Below are 26,569 nucleotides of genomic sequence, written 5' to 3'. Positions count from 1 at the left end.
CAGTACGAAAAGCATTTTTGCAGCATGAATGAATGTGTGAACTATTTAAACATCACTTGCACTTTAAAAAGGGGGAGGAGACCAAAGGAAACTCTGGGTTTACCAAAGAAAACCTGCTCCCGACCAGGTTAGGTTCACAGAGTAAGTTACCATGGTAACTGACTCTGAGTATAAGTTACCTTTCTTTCAGAAACAGGCTTGACTTAACCTGCGTTCTCGGGTTTGACATACCTCCCATTCTGAAACGGAAAACCCAGAGTTTCCCTCATTTCAGAGTTAACATACTCAGAGTTTTCACTTAACCTCCTTTCTGAAATGGGCCCCTGATGAATTCAAATGTCAATAGGAGAACTTAAGAAATTACGATTAACAAAATGTGTCAACAATAGGGATAGGAATCGTAATGAATTTAAAAGGATAGAAAATGAAAATTCTGTCATCATTTACTCACCCACAAGTGGTTCCAAACCTGTGTGTTTCTTTTTATCTGCTGAACACAAAAGAAGATATTTTGAAGAATGTTAGTAACCAAAGAGTTAGTAACCAAAGACGGTAGCCATTGACTGCCAAAATATTTTTTTCCATATTATGGAAGTCAATGATTACTATCAACTGTTTGGTAACTAGCATTCTTCAAATCTTCTCAAAACCAAGAAACTCATACAGGTTTGGAACAACTTGAGGGTGAGTAAATGATGACAGAATTTTCATTTTTAGGTGAACTATCCCTTCAACAATTCCCATTCTGTTTTTTTAATAGCCTATGATTGATTACCCCCTTTAACAAAAGAAATATCTGGAAAAGAATGCAATTCTGGTGCCAAATGATGAGATAAATTTTAATAATAAATACATTTAACAAAAACAAGCCTTGCAAAAGGTCTGTTTACACAGACTTTTTAAAGGCAGCATAAATGCCATTTTTTTAACCGTTTTATATTAAACAACTAATAAAATATATAAATTACTATAATATATATAAAAAAAACAATATTATAGTGTATAAAAGATTAAATATATTAAACAAAGCAAACGACTAAAAAGGACCCTTATATCACTCAAACGTTTGGGATTGGTAAGATATTTTTATGTTTTTGAAAGAAGTTTCAGGCTCACCAAGGCTGCATTTATTTGATCAAAAATACAGCAAAACAGTAATATATCGTAAAACACACCATAAATGAACTGACTGTCAGTTTGATCAATTTAATGCATACTTGCTAAATAAAAGTAGCCTATAATTTTTTTTTTTTTTGTAAATGGAGCCAAAACCAAACTTTTGAACGGTACTGTAGCTTTGAGCTTTTCAGAAATTCAACATCAAATCAATTCCTCATTCAGAAAGTGTCCAGATATGTCATTTTACCTGTGCTGAGTGGACATTAAATCGGCCTATATTCCAATGGCCATCAATCTGACAGGCTGGTTTGAATAACAACGCACTTAGGATTATGTGAAATTGCCTGATGCACTTCATTCAGGCCAACTTTTGATGACTTACACAGCAGTTACATGCCCGGCTACTGTGATTTACCCGTTCATTGGAGGTGCTAATGGGGCTCTATATGCAGTACACCTGCACCTGCAAAGCATTGTAGGACTGCTTAATGCTTCTCCTGGGGAAGAAGACTAGAACACCAAGCTTGACAGGTCAGCACAAAAATAATGACCTGAAGGAAGTTTTCTGAAGGAACACTGTTTTGGCAACTGATCAATACTTCCACCCTGTGGTGTCAGCATCATCTTTATTGACCTTCCACCTGACACAAGCCAGCACACCTTAACATGCTATTATACTCTTTTGAAACAGAAGTTTGATGGAATATATAAACATACTTAAGTTTACAAGGAAAATTTGTACATATAGCTTAAAAGGTATTTATAAAGAGTTTATGCAACACAACACCGCCTCAAGACACTTAAAAGCCCCATGAGAATGAATTTATACATTCTTTTATATTTGCATAATTTTGAATCATATTTTGTCAACTAGTCAACAATAACAGTGAAAATCACAAAATTTTTTAGCATTTTTAGACTTAGCATTGTGATGCAACAAGGTGTGACATAAATGAACAAGATTTTACACGGATTTACATATTTACACACTTAATCAGACAATCAGTAATCTCTGTCTATCCTTGCCCTCTTTCTCTCGCTTTGCTTTGAGTCATTTTTGACCTGTGGCTCCTCCCTCTGAATAACAACCATCTCAGCTTACACAAATCTGATGTACCATTGCTATCTGTGGTTGCCACAACAGAGTGGGTAGAACAGAATTCATGAGACAGCGCAAATCCTCCATATCTGATGAAATTTTCCCACCAGCAGCATCCACTGAATAACAGATAAACACACCTACTTCCTCATAACTTAGCCCATTACTTAATTTTACCTGTTAAGAGCCCTTCAATTAATATTGAGCACTGATGAAATATAATTATATAATGAAAAAGTTGCAAATTATACATCATTCCTGTTTGGGGTCAGTAAGGTTTTTTTTTTTTTTTTTAAGAAATTAATACTTTTGTTTATTCAGCAAGCCCAATTTAGTGAGACAGCAGGAATATTAGGCTGCTGTCACTTTAAAAGCTGCAAGGATCCAACATACTGATGCATGTGCATTTTATTTTTCAACTCGCAAAGGATAAACTTTTATGACAATGCAGCAGTGGCCCAATCTTGACCATGACAGTTCCATCAATTGTCCCAACAAGTGTCATTCATGCTAGCATCAGGCAGTCCGTACTGTCGTGCCCTGCTATATTTTGTACAGGTTTCATTTTGTTTTGGCAAGTAATTCATTATTTTACTCAGAGAAAAATGTTGGATTATGCAACTCGGTGCCTTCACACAATTAAATCAAAACCATTGCTATTGGCCTTTTTTATGCTATAGCCAACACACCAATGATTTTAAATTGATCAAAAAACAAACCGATAAATATCGGCAGCTGACACATAGAAAGAAATGTTTCCCGAGTATCAAATCAGCATATTAGAATCATTTTATGAAGGATCATGTGACACTGAAGACTAGAGTAATGATGCTGAAAATTCAGCTTTGCCATTACAGTCGACCCATCACATTCAGACCATGTTAGGAACGCTGTTCCTAAAAGCACAACAATTACACAAATCTCCATTAAATATCCAAGCATTACACCTCTTTGTGTAGGTCTAAATAGAGCCTGCTTAACCAAGAAACAACTACAGGGCCTGCATTTCATTTGGATACGAGAACTGTATTTGAAGACATTCTGATGAAGGCTTTAAGAAGAGGCATTCTCTAAGGAAATTAACAACCATGGTGGCTAAGACAACCACGTCACCAGGTGAGGGTGAACGCATTCGCTCGGTCTCAGAGATAAGACAGCATAAGCCTTCAGTATTAAATGAGCCTGGTGGACCGGACCCATTATAAGATGGATAGATTAAGTCAGCCAAGTGGTCTTGTGAACAGGAAGTGTTGGCAGGCTGTGGGGGTCCTGTCTGAACACGCATCATGACCTCAATAGCGCCAATGAGGCATCATCCATTTAACTACCATGGTTGTTGGGTGTTGACAACCCTTTCAGTGAATATAACTATGCCATACTAAACAGATCATAACATGTTTTAATTCAAACATCCATTATCAGTAGAAAATGAGCTGTACTACAGCTCAAGGGTGTGATAAAATTATATAACCCGGTGGATGGATGTTATTAGCGGAATGGAACATTCTGTTTCCGAAAGTTCCTGTGGAGTGAACATGACGCCTCAAATAAATAAAAACACCCAAACATTCACAACATAAAAATGCAAAAAGGCAGGGAAAGGGAATGGCAATGACACTTAAACTAAGCAGATGCTAGGATACGTCTGATGATAATGCAGATCTCCAGGATTTAACCCTAATCTCCCCTCTGTCCGCATCTGATTTCACTACTGAATTGTGGGATTATTCATTCAGTGTTCCAAGACACATCGTAGAGCTCAGACAGGCGATTTTTTGTAGATGGGATTCAACTGTGATTGATTAGAACTACTTTGATGTATATATGACCAAGAATGAAAGGCCAAACAGGGTTTTTATTAGGTATTTTTTTTAAATCAAAGTTGCACTACAGAACTGCTAACAAAGTCAAAGACAATAATTGGGGGGGTGGGGGGGGGTGGGGGTTAGTTTTAGGGTCCAATTCTCACTATTAAAAAGGGACAGTTCACCCAAACATGAAAATTGTATCATTTCTTACTCAACCTCAAGTTGCTCCAAACCTGTATAAGTTTCATTCTTCTGTTAATCACAAAAGAAGATATTTTGAAGAATGCTGGTAACCAGACAATTGATTGCACCCATTGACTTCCATAATAGGAAAAAAATACTATGTAAGTCAGCGGGTGCCATCAACTGTCTGGTTACCAACATTCTTTAAAATATCATCTTTTGTGTTCAACAGAACAAAGAAATTCATACAGGTGTGGAACAACATGAGGGTGAGTAAATTATGACAAAATTTTTGGGTGAACTAACCCTTTAACTATTAACTTCTGCCTCAATAAATTGCAAAAAATGCACTCTTGCAGGGCTGATAAAAAACAAACGGTATTTGGTCACAATCAACTACAAAACTGAAAAGCATCTTGTGTTCTAAAAGTACAAAAGTGTTACAATTTGCTCCACTTAAAACGTGCTATAGAGGATGTTTTGCTTTATGCATTTTTGCAATATTACTTGAAACTGTCTTTACTAACTGATAAAAGACTATTTATTAGGTGCACTGAAAGGAATAATATTAATATACATCATCTATGCAGGAGGTAGGGCCTTAAAAACATCAGCCAATCGTTTGTGTGATCATCACACAAACGATTGGCCCTCTGGCTTGTCAATCACTGCCATGACGTTCCGATTCCGTTGTGTTCCGATTTTTTTGTGTTCCGAAGATGAACGAAGGTTTTACAGGTAGGGCTGGGGGATATATCGCATGCAATCGTCACGCGCATTTCGTCAGTAAAGCCGGTACCCTGATTACCGCTAAATCCCCATCACCTGCTTTCAAATGGAGCGGCATTTAATAGACAGAGCCGTAGTTCACTGATAAGCCACGCAATATCGCGTTCATTATCGCAGATATCGAATTCGATAATGAACGCGATATTGCGTGACTGTATTCGTCGTCTACCTGTATGAACCGAACTGTGAAATCCGTACCATATGGTTCGGGATGAATAAATGTACTGATACAACCCTAACTACTATATAACAATTTATATAAGCCAAAAGAATTTCTATGCAGGAAAAAAAACAAAAAAACATCAAAATTTAACTTTCTGCAGAGCAAAGTACATTAGACTTACAAAGTTCAATTTAATTTCCAAACTGTCCATTTGAACCAGTTCAAAACACTGATTCAATGATTTGCTTGCATCACCACACATCAAACAAAGGCCAAAAAGAGCAGAAAATGCTAACATAAAGAACAATGACACCTTTTGCTTGGTCGGTAATGCGCGGTAATGCAACACCTGGTCTGAAGAGAAAAGCATGGAAAACCACTGATCTGCAGAGAAAGGCAACAGAGAAAGATGTTGAACTAAAAAGTCTCCATCACCGCCCCAACACATAAGAATTACACCAGTCAGTGTGTCATCTAATCCAGACCTTAATAAGGACGCAGTGAGAGGATGGAACCGGATAAGGCTGTTAAAATGAAGCAGGATTAGCAGATGTCTAGGAGAACACAGGCACCCACTATCTCACCACTGAGACAAAGATGAGTATCCAATTCACAAGTATGTTACAAACATGTTAATAAAAATCAACAATGATACTTTGAGCCTAGTGACAACAAATTGTGATGTTCTAATGACCTCTAGTGGTGCAAAAACAACCTAATTGAACCGTGGGCCAAGGAAGGCCCATCAGGTCTTCACAATGAGACAGAGAGAAATTTGAGACTACTTCATAAAACTACTTCTCAGCTGTTTTGCTTCAAATCTCTCTCATATATCAAACAATGGATTGCTTAATATAATTTAGTCGTTAATCCCTATAATCTTACATCCTGGGAATTTCGCACGTGTCATAGTGCTGTCCACTCAATCCTTTAGGACAAACTGAGATGAAAGAGATATTTATGTAATGTAATTACAACTCATTTACAGCAGCACTATGCCTGCTTACCAGAAACAAAACAGAGCTCAAAAACCATAACTTCACCAAATACTCAAATCATCTATGATATTTTCTTTTATATATTTTTAAACAGACTGGCTGAATTCTGCTTGGATGAGTCTCATTTGAAGCTGCTGCCAAATGCCAACATTGTATTATTAAGTTAAAGGGATAGTTCACCCAAAAATATAAATTTGATGTTTATCTGCTTACCCCCAGTGCATCCAAGATGTAGAGGACTTTTTTTCTTCAGTCGAACGCAAATTATGATTTTTAACTGCAACCGCTGCCGTCTGTCAGTCAAATAATAGCAGTGATTGGGAACTTGAACAAGAAGAGTCGAAAAAACTTCCATAGACAAATCCAAATTAAACCCTGCGGCTCGTGACGGCACATTGATGTCCTAAGACACGAAACGATCAGTTTGTGCGAGAAACCGAACAGTATTTATATAATTTTTTACCTCTAATACACCACTATGTCCAACTTCGTTCAACTTCCGGTTAGTGAGGTCTGATCGCGCTCTGACAACGGAAGTGATGTCTCGCGCTCATTGAAGTATATGGACGAGACATCACTTCCGTCATCACAACGCGTTTTTTGACCTCACTAACAGGAAGCTGAACGAAGTTGGACATGGTGGTGTATTAGAGGTAAAAATTATATAAATAATGTTCGGTTTCTCGCACAAACCAATCGTTTCGTGTCTTAGGACATTAATGTGTCGTCACGAGCCACAGGTTTTAATTTTGATTTGTCTAAGCAAGTTTTATTTACTGTTATAGTTGAAGTTCCCATCCACTGCTATTATTTGACTGACAGACGGCAGCGGTTGCAGTTAAAAATCATAATTTGCGTTCGACTGAAGAAAAAAAGTCCTCTACATCTTGGATGCACTGGGAGTAAGCAGATAAACATCAAATTTTCATTTTTGGGTGAACTATCCCTTTAACACAAACACATCCCATGGTAAAATCACTATCAAACAGCCTCGTGGCCTGTCACTTTCCCAAACACTGGAAATGCATATACAATGATGGAACAACAAACACAAACAAAAAGGAAACTTTTGAGAGTTCATCCGTTCATTTAATTTTCTACTAATCATGTGCCAACTGAAGGTCTGCACTGTTCTGAACTCTAAAAATCAATCGTTTTAGGCACTTTGGACTGCATTAAGTTCAGAGCAGCACTTTGCACCACCCTACTGAAATAATAAAAGCCTGCTGGTACAGGACAGAGTTGATAAATAAATAAAGAGAGTGTGGAACTGGCCCTGTGACCTTAGAGCGGCGACGGGCTGACTCATTGGCTGTCTGCAGGGGATGGGAGAACACAGACAGGACCACTCATTTATTCATTTATCCCTCTGTCTGATGACGCGGTTAAATTAAGCACAATTCGTCACAGTCGTATCGGATGGAATTCCACTACTTAATGAAAGAGATGAACATTGTCCTGGATCTGACGGAATTTCACTTTGAGCGTGAGATGAGTCATCTCTCGATGTCCTGAATGCACTATGGGCAGAAAAGCTTTGGGAAATCGAGGAGTCCACCTCCCCCTATGTTTTTGTGTAGTCATCAGACTGAGTGATGACCGCACTGCAGTTTCAAAACCAAACAGCGAAGAAGCTTCCTGTTGATGTCATAAACAGAATGCTATTAACTCTTTCCCCGGCATTGGCAGAATTTTTCCGTCATTTATGCCACAATCCAGCAATCCATGTTTTCACTGTTATATGGTAGGGGGCACTGTTACACATCTTCTGAAAGAGTACAGAATCTCTGGATCCAAAAACAAGCAAAGAAAAAGCAGAAACAAGTGGTCGAAGCTTACATATGTGTAAGCAATGCTAATGCGATCATCAAACATTAAACAGCATATCAATAGGGCTGGGACAATACTATCGATGCATCGCGATTCGTGGAATGTTTCTGATATTTTCCAAAAGCATCGCATATCGAATCTGAGCTTAGTTTTTAACAGCAGATGGCGCTCTAGGCTATTTATTTGACCGCATGCTCAAATGCTAATCTGCTTTAAAAAGTAAAGCTCAGAATCAATTCGAGAGAGAATCGCAAAACATACGGAAAATATCAGAATTGATCCAGAATCATTTCTCAATTCACAACGCATCGATGTATAGTCCTAGCCCTACATATCAATCAAAACTGCCTAACGTTACTGAATGAATTGTTGAACACAGGAAAAGGTATGGGACTGAATCTGAATCCAATGTGGTCTTTGACAATTTTTTTTTTTTTTTTGCTTTTTGTTCAAAATATTACTTTTTTATGAAAATTACCCACATTCAAGTGTTGATAAAAAAAGAATGCATGAAGCTAGAACATTTTTGTTGTTGTTTAAAAAGAGGAAGCTCAGTTTTTTCTTTTGATATATTGCATGTTCAGATATTCATACAACAAAATATCCTGGGGGCTATGAAAGTTTTGTGAAAATGATCAAATACGGTCACTGGCTGGCAAAAAAAAAAAAAAATGCTGTAGTGGAACGAGTTAAAAGGAGCAATTCATCTAAAACTTAAAATTGCCATTATTTACTCACTCCTATGTCGTTCCAAACCCATATGGCATTTTTTTTTTTTTTTTTTTTAACGTCAGAACGCCATTATTGGCTAGCATCACACATGTGTTGTGGTGCTCACGTGAAATGCATCGACCAATACTGAGTCAGTTCTGACGTGGAATACGGAAGCACTACAGTGTTTACTACGTCAACAGTAGGGGTGTAACGATATATTGCAGTACGATATTTTGCGTTGCAAAAATGTTACGAAATGTATCGTAGAGTGATGGCGATACTTTTACGATATGACGGCCATCTAATCTTATTGGTTGAGCTGCTGACGTGACCTACTCTGCAACACGGAGGAGGCAGTGAGAGAAGCCGGGTTGTCACCGCATATAAGGAACGTGTCTCAATCAGCTCTCTAGTTCAGTAAAGTTTCGGGAACACATCGAATCTTGCAAGCAGGTTTAAACGTTAATCGCGTCAGTCTCTTGCTTGGTCACGTGAGAAAAGGCGTGGCTTTCTTTCACCACATTGCTCAGCTGATCATAGCTGTACAAGGTGGTTTTTATATCTTATCTCCATAAATATATCTAGTAGTAAAGCTAATGCAAGGGCTAGAAATAATTTTATCCTTTGCTGAAACTTCCTACTTCTCTTGGAGAGCGCAGTTCATGGTTGCATAGCAACGGCTGACGCCACAGGAGCACAAGCGCTTTGGAAAGGAGAAGCGGTGCGGCCGTGCCTTCCATGCGTTTTTAGAGGTAATATGTGAACGGTCCCTTAGGATACTTAATTCTAAAGTTCATGTTAAATTTAACCTTTTTTTTTTTTTTTTTAGTGACAGACCTATTCAGCTGTTAATTTGAATACAGAAGGTTTTTATTAAACCTTGAAATGTGATCTTATATGTATCGTATCGTGAACTCCGTATCAAGATATGTACCGTATCGTGACCTGAGCATATCGTTACACCCCTAGTCAACAGCGCAAGAGAAAAGAAAAGGGAAAGAGAAGAAATTGTTGAATAAAGTAATTATTTTTGCTTGGTTTTTTGTGCACAAAATGTATTCTCTTAACATTAAAGTTGAACCACAGTAGTCACTTGGACTATTTTAACAATGTCTTTACTACCTTTCTGGGCCTTGAAAGTGGTATTTACATTGCAGTCTGTCAGAGGCCAGAAAGCTCACAGATTTCATCAAAAATAACTTAATTTGTTTTCCGAAGATGAACAAAGGTCTTTCGGGTTTGGAACAACATGAGGATGAGTAATTAACGACAGAAATTTCACTTTTATTTTCACTTTTTCACCCTTTAAGTTCCCCGATAAAGGCTGAACTGCAATTTTGCAAAATCTCCAGTTTATTCCCATTAATTCCCATGGAAAGTTTCCCACTTTGAACATTCCCAGAATTTTAAAACCTTAAATCCAACTATCTATGCTATGGAGAGAAAAAAAATCTGATTTGACCAAATAAAATAATTGGAGATAAGTTGTTCTAGTCTCCATTGTTAAATATAAAGTGTGTCAGATTAAGTTTATCATGGCAGTTCGTCACCACGGTTATGACAGTCAGGCCTGTAACCATACAATAATTATCCTGATTATTCAGATGACTTTCAGCCACAGCTATACGTCTGGCTATAAGGGATGAGAGTAAAAATAACTCATCTGCAACCATCACATGTCAGTGTTTCCAGCCGAAGGGTCCACTGTCAAGATGTGACAAGCCCCTCTTAGGCATTGTCAAACCACCCTATGGAGAACAGACCAACACTAGGCACGAGCCTCCAAGGAAACCCAATGCAACTCCTGCAAAATGGATAACAGACATCACTGTTCATCTAACACCATCCAAATAGTGCTAAAGACAATGTCTTGACTCCTTTGCAGTGAAAACCACACATCTAATGAAATCGCAAACAATGTGCCACAGTCACAATAATCACAACAAACAACACCTGAATATGAGATTTAAGAAAAGATAAATCTGTGAGACACGCAAACAGTATTATGATCAAATATGTGTTTTGTGTTACAGCCTGAAACAAATGAGTCAGTGAAATCACTCACAAGCGAAATCCGAGAAAGCAGTGGCTTCCCCAGCAGCTTTCCCACCAGCAAGTGCTTCAAAAGAGACAATAAAGGCCAGTCCCTATCAAATAACAGTCATCAGATAGCATTTCTACAGTTAGGATAGTATTGTGTCTGAACTTCCCCTTCTCAGTTGAGCTACTGCCCTAAAAACAAACAAAAAAAAACAATCCTCAACATCGAATGCCAAATTTACACTTAAGATGGCACAGAAGTGCTTCTGAAGTGGCAATTGGATGTCTTTACACTATAGTGCTAGTACACGGATCGACACATACTGGGGTTTGAACCTACAGCAACAACAACCCATCATAGTCTACAATGTTCAAATGGAAGGTGACCAGACACTGCCCATGCCTGACCACTTAAAACCCATGTTAAACTCATGAACTGTTTCAACCAGGGCCGTAACCAACACAGACATTGAGGGAGACTCTGCTGTGTGTGTGTGTGTGTATGTAGCTACAATGAAAAAAAGTTTTAAAGGGTACATTTTAGGGTGGTCTGTCTAAGCAGTCTAACAGTGCACGTCCATAAAAAAATAAAAAATAAAAAAAAGTGTTTGGTCCCCCCCAATATTCATGACAGGGTTACAGCTATGGTTTCTACGAAGTCAAATGAAAGCGAGTGTTGTTTATAAGAAATAGGTGATCGAACTGGCTGACCTGAGCTCCTTTATTAACCACATTTCTCAGGTTGTGAGACAAAACCTAGCGAGTTGCCTTCCTAGACAGCATGTCAAGGCATGAAAGAAGTGTTTGGACTATAGACTGGTTTGGACGCATTCATGGTGTCAAAATAACACTATCTAGATAGGCAACACACTAGATTTTGCAACACAGCCTGAGAGTCATGGAGTATTTCCGCTGATCCTGACGGATCTATCGCAACTTTTCACCGGAGAGCAGCTCCACATTTTACAGACTATGACTTGCATGTTGCCAGTGACTCAAAGGGAGAAACGAACAGCTGAATGGGCTCATACCTGAGTGCAGGGTGAAAACATTGATTCCTGGATCCGGTATGATGTTCGCTGCAGCGACGGCAGTTCTGCCCGGTGGCGTCCCTGTGATGTTGCTGCTGCTGCCGCCGCCGCCGTCTCGGGGTCTCCTCCCGGAGCTGCTGGCCCGGTTCGATCTGCCCTGCTGCGGTTGCCCCTGCGGTGGGGTCTGAATCCCTGCGGAAGCCCCTTCTCCCACGCGGCCTACCTGTTGTCCCATCCTGCGAATGTTCTGGGTGGGAAAATAACACAGATCTGTGGAAAGACCCGCCGTCCGTTTGGACCGCTCACATCCCACAACGAACGAACCGCGAGACGACGGCCTGTTCTGCTGGGGATGATAGTCTTCTCTTTCTTGGTCACCCCTCCTCCTCCTCTTCCTCCTCTACCGGACCGGACCGAGCTCCGTTAGCTTAGCTTAGCAATCTCTCTGAGTATGTGTGTGTGTGTATGAGAGAGAGCGATAGAACCCACTCACCACCTAACAGCTAACAACACATTGTCTAATCGTTAAATTCTACTAAACGGCCCGGGATAAGCAGCTCTGTTAAACGGGAATGTACAATCCTCCTGCCCCCAGCACTGTTTCTCTTAAAACGAACCCGTCTGGGGTCGTTCCGTTCTGCTCCAGCCGCTGCGCGCCCCCTCCGCCGCCGCCATCTTTACCGCAGAATCAGTGGCGTGCGCTGCACGAGCCAATGACGGAGAGCGCGCAGCACATCATCATCGTAGTGATGCAAAATATCTCTCTTGAATATTAATATTAACACAAGTAAAACCAAGAGTTGTTCATTCATAATGTACAGTGAATAACATGTTATCGATACTAACTCGATAATCTAAACAGTACAGTAAAACAAAAAATAATGTTTCATTTAAGTGTCTTTTTAAAACAACATAAAGAAAATGATGCTACTTCACTTATATATCAATATCATATTTAATGATAATAATATTAAATGCTCTAATAATACGTTTTGCTTTCAATTAATACCAAACACTGCAGTAGCCTATTGTTTATCAATCTGTCATTTGTAAAATAATAGCCTATAATTTGGAGCCAGACCATTTTATGTATTTGGAGTAGTGCTGTCAATCAAATGAAAAAAGTAACTAACTAATCGTATTTTTTCTTTCTGTAATTAATCGCACCTAACATTAAATGATTTACATTATATATATTTTAAACGCCTATTGTAATAATTTCACATTTTATCTCCAAATTAATGTAGAAACAACATAAACACAGTAGCCTATATTTTAATAATTGTTTAATGGCATATTTTTTTCTTTTTTTTTTTAAGAAGGCCAGTACTATTACTGATGTCTGTATAAAATATATATATTTTTTTCTCAATTTTAGCTATTAATTATAGGCATTCCGCATTACAGTATAGTTGAAAGCTATTTTACCATTTATTAGGCTTTAAAAATATAACAACTTTTAATTTAAGTGAACTTAAAACAATATTCACCCATTATAATAAATGTCACATTTACCTGTGCCCTTCATCAGAGCTAAATTGTTTCCTATTGGCCAAGCCAGACCGGTTAAGATTATTACTTGCCCTGTTAAAACGCACAAAAAGTGCTTTGCTTTAAGATTTCCAGGTCTAACAGGTAGGATATATACAGAAACTGAATAAAGTTATTAAATACTTCACAGTCTTTACTGCATAAATTATAAATTAAATATAAATTAATCCTTATTAAAGCTGTAAATGTTATTCAGTCAAGAGCAAAATGTCTTTTGTTCATTTAAGACTTCATTCAACTCATTTAACTTGTGCTTGCGAGGATAATCGACAAAACTGGCAGTTTGTCTATGCAAGTGCTGTCTGAAGAGGCTTTCTGTGCACACAAGTTGTGTGTGTCACATAGAAGATTCATCCACCTTTACTATTTATGTAGTCAAGCCACATAAAACATACCTGTTAGACACAACACAACATGGCTCAATACAAAACGTAAAAGCAAACTACACTGAAACTGTTTATTTGTCCATTACAGAACATGCAAAATAAATTATGATGAAAATTAGTTTAAAAATATGGCATCTGTTTTAATTATTCCAAAACATTGATCACGTTTTTTGTCATGAAAATTACAGTCATCGACTATTCTGGAAAATACAAATCATTTACATGACAGGTGTGGAAAAAAATCTAAAATGCTCTGTAGTCCTAACATTCAGCTCTCCACCACCACCTGCTGGTCATCACAGTTATTGCAGGTATTTTTTTTTTTTTTATAAATATACTCAATAGAGAGACAGTTGATTTTTTTGCACTGATAAATGACATTCAAAATGTCGTAGTTTTTAAAATAAATCCTGGTAGTGTATCTAACAATAATTCATAACTAATAAAGGGATTGTGCTTGAAAACCATTTGTAATAACACAATGATCACAATAGTGCAGCCAGCTGCAATACCTCAACACTTCCAAACATCTGATACCATATCTTGTGATAAATAAATAATTTCTAAATCATGGCTTTTAAATTAGCATCCAATTAGTTCAGCTCTAGGAACAAAAAAAAAAGTCTAAATATCCAGAACTCTTAGTCCAGGCTACCAGTCTATCTCTTAAAAAACAAAATAAAGTAAATAAAATTGGCAGAATGGAGAACTTCCCCATTTTAATTTTAATCATTTTAATTAAAACTCTAGGAATGAAAGGTAAGAAGTAAACAATTGTGTTTCACAGCAGTATGGCACATAAATTAAATCCACTGGGGTTTTAGAATTAACAACCCCGCTTGTAAACATTCTAGAATTTTGTGAGGTCCAGGCAAAACTGGTCAAAATGTGCCACATCTATACACTTCGAGTTCATGGCCTCTCCAGTACTGGAATAACACCACAACATCAAACACTATCTAAGAAATGGCAGTACACAAAACACATTTATAATCTGAGATCAACATTGTGACATCACAAAGGCTTCTAAAAATAGAATCTCTTTAACCAGATCAGACATAACCTAAAATAAGATTGTCAAACACTAACTAGACTGTCGCTTAGAAATTTGATTTTGCACATTATAGATATTCTACATTCTGTTACAGAGATGATCATAAATATTAAGATCTCAACAAATAAAATATCCAAGGCCTCTTTGTAAAACATTATCTTCATGATTATAAAATAAGATTGTCACTTTTCACTTTGTTTGGTCATAGTGCAATACATATAGAATGCTAAAAAAAGTTCCAGAACAAGTTGTGCTTCCTTCATCCAGTATGAATCGCATTCATCTGGCAGCTGGAGGTGTGGCTTAGTGAGCGAACACAGCAGTGTTAGTCTGTGGATAACAAGTCCAAGATCGAGGCTTCAGCAAGTCTATGAAAGAGGGCTGAGGAAACAAAAGAGAAACCAACTATATATGAATATATACGTGATCACAGATGAATATACACCGAGCACCAGCACTTTGTTTACCTCTTCAATGGAGCAGTAGCGCCGAGCGTACCACTCCTGAGAATACAGGCAGATGAGAACCCCCTGTCCCAAGAACAGCGCAGTCCACATGATCACGTTCCAGATCGGCCCTTTTCTTCGGTCGTGAAGAACGAAGTTAAACGCCACTAAGAGAAATATGAGTGGATTACATATATTTAGGCTCTGTCATGGAAAAATGGAGTCATTTTAACTGAAGCTTAAACCAATTTCTAGGTGGTTATCTGGCACCCCAGCCTGGCCAAGCTGGTTAAATTGGTCTGTCTGAATGGTTTTTGGTAGACCAGCTGCTGACCAACTAAACACCAGCTTGGGCAGCTTAAACCTGCTAAGACTATCAGGGTTTTTTTTTTTTTTTCAGCAGGGATATTTGTCATGCTTATGTAGTAAATGAGGTTCTTACTTCCGAAGCACATGAAGAGGCAGAACAGGACGGGATAGAAGAAGCCAAAGCAGATGGCCAAGACATACTCGTGCACCACAGCAGACACGGTAAAAACAACTAACATGGCCGCCGCACGGAATCGCTTCTGTGTCATCTGTAGAAGTGGATGATCAAACTTGGTTTGGCTTGATGCACATTTGGTCAAATTTTCAAATAAATTCCTGAGTCCATTCAAATAAGACAAAAACAGATTTTAAAAAAAAATAAAATACAGTACAATACAGGGCCATCATCAAAGGGGGCCAACCAATGAATTTCCATGACTTTTCCAGTCATTTGTAATTACCCGATGATTTTTTTTTAGACAGTGCACTGTCTATATACAGCCGGATTCTATATATAGCCAATTGAATACAATATATTATAATATAAATATTTAAATGAAAAATATTTTTTTCTTAATTAAATTAATTATAATAATAGATTATAATAAGTAAAATTAATTACATTAATACATAAAATAAAATGAATCAAAATACAATTAAAATAAATTAAATTAAAATTAATAAATAAATAATAAAATAAATTAAATAATAAAATTAAATAAATAAAATGCATTAAAATAAATAATTACAATAAAACTAATTAGAACAAATTAATTAATTAGAACAAATTAATTCATTAGAACAAATTAATTCATTAGAACAAATTAATTCATTAAAATAAATTAATTAAATTTAGGATGGATGGATGGACGGACGGATGGACGGACGGACGGATGGATGGACGGACGGACGGACGGACGGATGGACGGACGGACGGACGGACGGATGGATGGATGGATGGATGGATGGATGGATGGATGGATAGATAGATAGATAGAAAACACATTTTCAACATTTTCAACTGATGACTTACCCACAGGAAGTCCCTGTAGACATAATAATAAAGCCAGTCGTGTACTACAACATTCCATGTGCGGTAATAGTTAGCAAATGAAGTGGAGTTCCACCAGTCCTAGAGAAAAAGAACATTATTCAAAGAACGAATTGCATAATGGGAACATTTAAAAAAAAAAATTTTTTAAAAAGAAATGCTAAATTGAGCAGATCTTATAATGTGGAACATATCAAAATAACTCTACAAAAATTAAATATAGGACACATGGGACTCTTTCTCGAGTCTATTGGTGCTGTCTGTACCTTATAAAACATTCTGTCTCCAAATCGTAGCATTTCAGCAAATGCGTTAAGCCAGCAATGAAGAAAGGCAAAGAACGCCAAGAAAAGCACCAGCACTCCTACAGATATGGGACAATAGCATCATCACACAAACTGCATTTCTTTTGTGCACATTTTTACTACATTTGCGACCCTTCTCAGTGTGTACTCTTTATTACAATACTTATCTACACATCTTATCAATATAAAGGAATGTGAAGATGTGCTATAATTAAATAATGTGCGGACATGATACCTGGCAGTATAGAGTTGAAGACACACAACACCATGGCCCTCAGGTCAAAGAGCTGCATACTGATACTGCGAAACTGAGGGATACACAGCCGCACAAATATGTAATACGCATAAAACAAACACCCCAGCACCTGGAACGACACAGAAAAAAAAAAAATGAATTCAAGATCTCAACATTACATTCACCAAGTCTTGAAATAAATGTTTATGAAAAAAAAAAAAAATTACAACATAAACAAATACTCAAGAACCCACCTGCAAAAACTTTGTAGCCACATAACCCCACCGAATACAAGGATTTCTACAAAGCAAAATAAGTGCTCATAGTCAGCGTGAAATCAAAACTGAAAAAAAAAAATGACCAAACATACTCTCTTAACATACAGTGCTCAGCGTAAATGAGTACAACCCCTTTGAAAAATAACATTTTAAACAATATCTCAATAAACAAAAACAATTTCCAAAATGTTGACAAGACTAAGTTTAATATAACATCTGTTTAACTTATAACATGAAAGTAACGTTAATAATATAACTTAGATTACATGTTTTTCAGTTTTACTCAAATTAGGGTGATTCAAAAATGAGTTCACCCCACATCAAAAACTATTAGTTTGTATGGCCTCCATGATTTTTATTGACAGCACCAAGTCTTCTGGGCATGGAATGAACAAGTTTGCGACATTTTGCAAAATTTATCTTTTTCCATTCTTCAAGAATGACCTCTTTTAGAGACTGGATGCTGGATGAAGAGTGACACTCAACTGAATCACTTTCACCCTGTTCTTCAGAAATCCAACAGTGGCCTTAGATGTGTGTTTAAGATCATTGTCATGTTTGAATAGTGCACAACGTCCAAGGGCACGGAGTGATGGCAGCATCTTCTCTTTCAGAATAGAACAGTACATCTGTGAATTCATGATGCCATCAATGAAATGCAGCTCCACAACACCAGCAGCACTCATGCAGCCCCACATAAGGACACGGCCACCACCATGTTTTACTGTAGGCACCATGCATTTTTCTTTGTATTCCTCACCTTTGCGACACCATACAGTTTTGAAGCCATCAGTTCCAAAAACATTTATCTTGGTCTCATCACTCCAGAGTATAAAGTGAGTCCCAGTACTCTTCATTTTGTCAGCATGGGCCCTGTGCCTTTTTTGTGCCTGGGCTTTAGGAGAGGCTTCTTTCGTGGACGTCACCCATGCATGCCATTCCTCTGCAGTGTACGCCGTATTGTGTTACGGGAAATAGTCACCCCAGTTTGGCTTTCTACTTCTTTAGATAACTGCAGTGAACTTGCATGCTGATTTTCTTCAACCCTTCTCATCAGAAGACGCTCCTGTGGAGGTGTTAACTTCTCTGGACGACCTGGACATCTCTGTGAGATGGTGTCAGTTCCATCTTTTTTTAATTTTTGTACCACTTTTGCTACAGTATTCTGACTGATAAGTAAAGCTTTGCTGATCTTCTTGTAGCCTTCACCTTTCTGGTGTAAAGAAGTTATTTTCTTTCTCAGGTCTTGTGACATTTCTCTTCCATGTGGTGCCATTGCTGAAAGCGTGAAATGGGAAGGGGTTTTAACAACCTTTTATAGTCAGCTGTCTGCTGGACACCTGTGTAATGAATAATTAGACTCACCTGTGGTTGAATTCTTGTTAAATTAGACATTTGTAGTCTAAAATTTAGCTTTGCTCCAGAGACTTTCAGTGGGGTGTACTTATTTTTGCATCAACCTAATTTGAGTAAAACTGAAAATTTTGTTTTCTAAGGTATATATTTAACCTTACTTTCATGTTATAAGTTAAACAGATTTTATATAAAACTTAGTCTGGTCAACATTTTGTAAATTGCTTTTGTGTTCATTTAAATATTGTTTAAAAATGTTACTTTTCAAAGGGGGTAAAAAAAATTATTATTTACAAAAAATACAATTTTTATTTATTAGCATTTATACATGCTATGAATTTTTCAATTATAATTCTTTTCTTCCATAAAACCAATAGCAGTCAGTCTTACCGTGGATAATTGTCTCTGTATATTAGAGTGGGTGCAAAGAGAAAGTAAATGTACTGGGTGAACTGAGGTACAGCTACTGAATCTGAAATAAAACAAAAGAAAAACACAAATTAAACCAGAAGGTTTTTTTTTTTTATTTATTTCAACCAACATCTATTTAAAGATCTTACTTGTTTTGTTTCGTTCTAAGGATCGTACTCTCGGCACATTTTCCCTGATGAAAGAGTGAGCCTTCATCATCAGCCGCACCTGTTTACAACAAAAACAACAGCAACAATTAGATTCAGCAGTAAAATGAAAACAAACCTTTCATTCAAACTCTACCTTCATACATTATTAGATTTCTGACTGGCGACACATTCAAATAAACACACGAATGTAGAAAATAATGGAGTGATATAAAAATAACCCTGTTGCTATGGTTACAGAGTACCTGTTCTAGAATGAGTATGAAGCATGAAGCAGGAGGAAGGCCATTCTTCAGCACCACATACATGGGTAGGAAACCCAAACACAGCCCCTGGTACAGCAGCAAGAGAGAACCGGCCAGCACTGTCCATAAGGCCCGATAGTTTGACATGGGGTAGACGCTGGCCCAGACACTGAGCAGTACATATGGAACCACAAGGGAGGACAGGAACATACACATCCACGTGACAACCACTAGGGGGAACTGGCCAAACGCGTACACCAATAGGTCAAACTCAAGCACCAGTCTAGAGAGAGAGAGAGTGCAAGAAAGAAAGATTTTTGCACTTTACACAAATTAGTGCATCGCTTTCTACTGTCTGACTTTACTGCAAAGAATGACAGACAGATAGATAGAGCGATAAATAGGTAGAGCGACAATGATACAGCGACAGAAAAATAGATAGAGTGACAGACAAAGCGATAGAAAGACCGATAGAACAACAGAACGACAGATAGAGTGACAGAACGATAGATAGAGCTACAGAACAATAGAATGAGAGATAGAGACAGAATGATAGAATGATAGAGAGAGCGACAAAACGACAGAATGATAGAGAGCTAAAGAACGATAGATAGAACAATAAATATACAGTCAGCCAGAGCAATAGGTAGAGCGATAAATAGGTAGTGCAACAGAACAATAGACGGAGCGACAGAATAGATAGAGTGACAGAGTGACAGTGACAGAATAGATAGAGCGACAGAATGACAGAAAGTGACAGAATGATAGATAGAGCAATAAATAGAGCGACAGAACGATAGATAGAATGATAGATAGACAGACTAAATGAATATGGAAAAATACACATGGGAATAAATAAATATAAAAATAAATGAATGCAAAAATAAATAAATATAGAAATACATAAAAAAATAAGTGAAAGGATAAATAAAGTTTAAAAAGAATAAAACTAAATTAAAAATAAATACAGAAAAGAATAAATAAAGGGAAAAGTCATTTATTTCTTTATTTTCTTATTACATCCATCCATCTATTTTTAATATGTTTGGGGTTCTATAAGCAGAAGTATATATAGATTAGTTCCAGAGCTAATTTTTATTCATCTAGAAGACCTTGCAAACATTGTGCTATTGAAGACAAAATATTTCTCTTCATAATGAATTAATGAACAGCATTATGAATTTATGAAACCAACCACACTGTTGGCAAGGTCAGAACTTGAACATTTCAAACAAGATTGCTGTCTCAAAAACCGTACTGATGTGTGTTAATGAATAGTGAGTGGCCTAACCTGCCCTCATCGATGAAGTCCACGACGAGCGTGCTGAAGATGAAGAGGATGAGGAGGGCGATGAACATGTGATAGATGGTGCGGATGTGGTTCACCTCAAACAGATCACTGCAAAAAAATAGTTTAATAAGATTAAACACTAAATACATGAAAAAAACAGCAAAGTTATTTTACATTTCATAATAAACAGGTTTATTTAGGTCAGCTAATCAAATGAAAGCCATATCTTGGAAACAAGACAGAAACAAATCTCAGATTACATGCATATCCGTGCAAGATCTCAGAGAAAATACACTCATGACTCACTCTAACAGGGATCGACGAATCACAAACTGCTTGCTTGGGCCCTGGGAAGGTTGTGTATGCCTACAAGTGTAGAAAAGAAGATGAAAAGGTGAAAAAGATATGAGATAAAAGCACTGATGTGCGGATGTAACAAGAACATGCAATGCAGTGACTTCAAGCTGATTTGCAGTTGAATGACAGCAAATGAGAACAATGAAGTGTACTAGCCAGCCATGGCACTCATTGTAATTCGGTTTGTGCGTGATTTCAGTACCTGAGTTTGCTTTTCTCCTTATCGGAGAGAGACTGAAAGACTGTGCTCACATGGGAGGAACCCAGGCTGGCAGACTCCTCTATCAGGCTGTCCATGAACTCATTCACTTGAGTGTCAAACTGCCTCATCAGGTCTGCCTTCAAATGCTGAAAAACAGTAAAAACAAAACGGCTAGTCTCTTATATATCTTAGAAAGGTCTTACGAACAAGAACAGAAGGTTTGCAGAAGATCTTATGAAGCGCAACACATCATATCCAGAAGATATCAGTAATTCGGCCGGAGAATCCGGTCTCATGTGATAACTCGAGCTGTCATGGTCATTTTGTTTTGACTGTGGCTGCTCTTAAAGGACACAAATGAAGGTCTTGTTTGTCTAAGAAATCTTTAAGGAAGCTAAACTTGATCACACAGACAAAAAACAAGGAGATTGAACTGCTGACGCAATACATTGGAGGTCTGTAATTCAAATTAATTTGAAAGTTTAATCCTTTGGCTGTACTTTTAATAAAAGGTGTCTATTGTATTAAAGTGTACTGAAGATAGATGTCACACACAAGGAAATCATATTTTCTCACCATGTTGGTGAATAACCTCACTGTCCCTGCCTGACAACCACATCCTTCCTTATTCTATCTACACTTGCTGTAACCTTTACAAGCACTTATTTCAAGCAGTGGAAAACAATCTAAAGCATGAAACAACAGCCTTTTTGTCTGAATCTATTCAATTCAATAATTCAATACATTAGTACAAAAAAATGGAAGAAAAAAAAAGCAAAAATACAAAAAATGCAATTGACACACATGACTTCAGAAAATGTAAAAGTTATTGTGTATTCAATTACAATATCTTTTGATATTTTTGTCAAATTTAAAATATACATACAACAAATATTTGAGATTTTTAGATAATTTTTAGATAATTTACATTTTACATTTTACATACATATATATATATATATATAACAAATGTAAATTATCTTTATATACGCTACAGTCCAAAAGTTTGGAACCACTAAGATTTTTAATGTTTTTAAAAAGTTTCGTCTGCTCACCAAGGCTACATTTATTTAATTACAAATACAGTAAAAACAGTAATATTGTGAAATATTATTACATTTTAAAATAACTGTTTTCTATTTGAATATATTTCACAAAGTAATTTATTCCTGTGATGCAAAGCTGAATTTTCAGCATCATTACTCCAGTCGTCAGTGTCACATGATCCTTAAGAAACCATTCTAATATGCTGATCTGCTGCTCAAGAAACATTTAATGTGTACAATTGTACAAAATATTTGTGTACAATATTTTTTTCAGGATTATTTGATGAATAGAAAGTTTAAAAGAACAGTGTTTCTCTGAAATCTAATCTTTTGTAACATTATAAATGTCTTTACTGCCACTTTTGATTGATTTAATGCATCCTTTCTGAATAAAAGTATTCATTTCTTTAATTTCTTTTCAAAAAAATAAAAATAAAAATTCTTACTGACCCCAAACTTTTGAACGGTAGTGTATAATGCTACAGAAGCTTTGTATTTCAGATAAATGCTGTTCTTTTGAACTTTCTATTCATCAAGGAATCCTGAAAAAAAAAAAAGTACACAACTGTTTTCAACATTGAAAATAATCATAAATGTTTCTTGAGCAGCAGATCAGCATATTAGAATGATTTCTGAAGGATCATGTGACACTGAAGACTGGAGTAATGATGCTGAAAATTCAGCTTTGCATCACAGGAATAAATTACTTTGTCAAATATATTCAAATAGAAAACAGTTATTTTAAATTGTAATAATATTTCACAATATTCCTTTTTTTTACTGTATTTTTTATTAAATAAATGTAGCCTTGGTGAGCAGACGAAACTTCTTTTAAAAACATTGAAAATCTTAGTGGTAATATAAAATATATTTATTTATTATATATAAAATATAAAATAAAATATATTTATTTATTTCAAATGGTATAAACATTTTTCAGAAATGTATTAAACCAAACATTCCACATTCACATGGCATGTAAACATATGTAAATAGTTTATCCTTTCCATCATCTCAAACGAACATTTGTCATTGAACCACTAGCAGAAATACTCTACTAAACTATTAAAAAATTAACTGTGCTTGACAGAGCAAAACTTCCTGCCTGACAAAGAGCTTGATAAACAAGAGCAAAGCAGAACAAATATATGGAGCTGCTAAACTAAATCACAAAAACTTGGTCAGTTTTACACTGATCAAAATCACAGGTATTAGCATTGCATTTAAATCATTGAAAGGATTTAGTCAAACCAAAGGTCACACTTGAACATTTAGGATCTGATAGTCTATGACGTAATATGTGATAGTACAGATAATCAGTGATAATACTGGCAGTCTGCAACAATACAGTGATAAAGTACAAGTTTCACACTGTTGCTCTCATGGTTTTGATATCTGATTTGTTTAAAGACAAGAAAGGGTACTGAAAGCCACTGAGCTTGATATCTTACCTCAGCTTTCTTCTTGAGCTGTAGTTTTGTGCTGATAATGTGCTCCACTTCCACTGTTCCTGAAATGAGACATCAATACAGATCCCTCATGAATGCCCACATTCACATACATATGGACACAGGTCATTCTGTGGTACCTGTGGGCACCATATCCTGGTTACCATACCACTAATCTTTAACCAATCCAACATAATATAAACAGAACACCTGCATCCGTTAGAGAGCAAACAGAAGAAACAGTGATTCATACAAAGATTGTGCATTAACGTACACAGACAGTGACATCACAAAATTGCTCTAAAAAGCACTGAAAACTCACTTTATATTGGTAAGATGCGATTAGATGTCTTCAAAAAATAAAATCCACACCACGTGTACGATCAAAAAAACAAACAGCTACTTCATTAGTCTGTAGGAAAAACATATTTAGCTCTCGAATTTCATCAAAAATATCTTAATTTGCGTTCCGAAGATGAATGAAGATCTTACGGGTTTGGAACGACATGAGGGTGAGTAATTAATTTTTGGGTGAGCTAACCCTTTCATAGTGAGTGTTGAACCTGATGACTTTTGACTGTTACAATTAGCACCAAAGTTTACCCCATTGAAAACACTGATTGTTCAACATTATTTTACCTTAATAAAATGCTTATATAATAATAATTAAAAAAACTCAATTGCTACACTGTGAAGCATCTTATGAAATGTGCTACGCTGTATCTTGACGGTGCGGTTGCACAATGAAACACTACTCATTTTCAGTCATCATGTCAGAGTTAATGGGAATGACTGCATCATTGAAAACAGTACTGGGCAGGACATGGCAATTTCTCAATCAGGTCACACGGTAAATCACATGGCAGTCTGTGCAGAATCCCCAGACTTAAGCTTGATGGTTTCACTAACGTAACATGAATGTGTGTCATGGCTATTGTTTCCTCATTTTGCTTTAATCCACATATGATTACACTGCTCAATCAAGCCCTTCAGTACAGCAGATAAAAATTATAAACAAATCATACCACAGCACTTTTATAGCTATTATGGGGTTATATTATAACTGTATAATGTCCTGCTATTATTGCAAATTAAAGCCTTTCACTCTGGAACAGAAAATTAGAATTTAATTAAGATCACACTCATTTTCTAGCACATAAAAAAAATTATATTTTTTTCTTCACTGAAAACCAACCTGACCAGATCAACAGAAATAAATCTCTTATCGAGCCCCGTAAATGAATAATGTCAAAGGCATGTAATGACAGCTGACAGTGTCATACAAATGATGGGTTGTACAGTTTGAACAAGCATAGAACGTAAATAGTTACAACACTAGATGAAACATGTTGAAACTGATGCCAATAGGTCAGAGTTGAATGACCTACATTAGAACTAACAAAAGAGCAACTCTGTCTCTTCATCAGAATCTTAATGTGACTGTTTTGCCTCTGCTCCATTTGAATAGTGAGGATCAGGTCAACATTTTATGTTTTGTGTTTAAGTCTCACCATTACTGGGGCAGGACACATCTCTTGTGGCTCTTTCAGCTCCTGTCCCATCCTGGTCTGAGGACGGAACAACCTTATGGGACCCCCTGCGACTGCGTGGGGCTCCGGCACCCTCATTCACCATCCTGAGACTGAAAATCCAACACAAACCAGCAGCATCAACTAAGTGATCCTTATGCATTGTGTAACAGGCATATAATTGAATTCATTGAAATAAATGACACAATTCAGAAAATTTTAATCTTGATTACATCAATTAGATTATTTTTAATCTTACAATTTTTTTTTTTTAAAGTCATTCTGACTTGTCATCATTACATATGACAACAACAAAAACAACTCTAACAAGTGAGATAAGATATTTTTATTAGTTTACTATTAAAAGGAACTAAGAAATAAGTTAGAATGTCTGATGAAGTTACTTGTAAAACTATAACTGGTATCAGCATAATTAGTACACATACATTAATAGTCAGATTAAGTGAATTATTGATATTTGAACCACAGATTACCATAAAAGTAAGTTAACTAGTCACCAAGGGAATAAGTACAGTACTGGTAGCATATCTAATAATAATTACTAGTTAAATTATTTAAAAATGGCAAAGACAGTCACTAATGGAATACTTGTACTGTAACTGAATTAAGTGTCAACCCTACGGAGTTGTATTTTACAAAATTAGACAGCTATGTTGATGCTATGCTGTCATCTTTTGAGGGGGTTTACTGCGATAGTTGTAAACAGAAGACGTTCAATAACCAGGTAATGTTTGATGTCTGTTATATTGGCTCCGTTAACGAAAGACAGAAAACAACATTTAGATCACTTACTTGTGTTTTTTTCCAAAATACACACGTCCTTAATAATCAATTCGGTTTATGAGGACAAACTCCGTGTGATTGAACGAAATCAGTTTGACAGGAAAGCAACATCAGGCCTTTTGAAATCTATTGAAACAGGAGATCGTCCTCTACCGGGGGCGGTGAAGCGCCATCTGATTGGTCAAACTGTTTCGATCTTAAAGGTGCAGTAACACTACTAATATGTTACAGCGTTGCCTTGTTTATGCCATGACTGGTTGTCTCACTTTTCTCAAATATGTAATGTGGGATAAATATATGTATCCCACGAAGAACATGCCTTGGTCA

General features: G+C 36.6%; 2 protein-coding genes across 2 annotated transcripts in view; both read right to left on the bottom strand.

Moving 5' to 3' along the window:
• The window catches only part of abl2 (c-abl oncogene 2, non-receptor tyrosine kinase), a 34,677-nt gene extending 22,036 nt beyond the window's left edge, over window positions 1-12,641 (bottom strand). Inside the window, exon 1 of the mRNA XM_067394572.1 lies at window positions 11,775-12,641. Within this exon, the coding sequence (XP_067250673.1) occupies window positions 11,775-12,009 (235 nt within the window). The 5' untranslated portion in view covers window positions 12,010-12,641. The remainder of the gene's footprint in view (window positions 1-11,774) is intronic.
• Window positions 12,642-13,773: 1,132 nt separating this feature from the next.
• soat1 (sterol O-acyltransferase 1) lies at window positions 13,774-26,390 on the bottom strand. Its single transcript, XM_067394570.1, has 16 exons — window positions 26,252-26,390; window positions 25,421-25,551; window positions 23,913-23,971; window positions 21,416-21,561; window positions 21,163-21,222; window positions 20,857-20,964; window positions 19,566-19,848; window positions 19,303-19,381; window positions 19,133-19,214; window positions 17,366-17,411; window positions 17,112-17,241; window positions 16,838-16,935; window positions 16,554-16,652; window positions 15,654-15,789; window positions 15,233-15,378; window positions 13,774-15,146 (listed from the first exon to the last, which is right to left on the bottom strand). Exons 2-16 carry the CDS (start codon window positions 25,542-25,544, stop codon window positions 15,069-15,071), a joined length of 1,674 nt encoding a protein of 557 aa, XP_067250671.1. The 5' UTR covers window positions 25,545-25,551; window positions 26,252-26,390; the 3' UTR covers window positions 13,774-15,068.
• Window positions 26,391-26,569: the final 179 nt, after the last annotated feature.

Source organism: Chanodichthys erythropterus, chromosome 9, assembly GCF_024489055.1.
Source record: "Chanodichthys erythropterus isolate Z2021 chromosome 9, ASM2448905v1, whole genome shotgun sequence".
Lineage (NCBI taxonomy): Eukaryota > Metazoa > Chordata > Actinopteri > Cypriniformes > Xenocyprididae > Chanodichthys > Chanodichthys erythropterus.
This window is presented reverse-complemented; position numbering and strand designations above follow the sequence as displayed.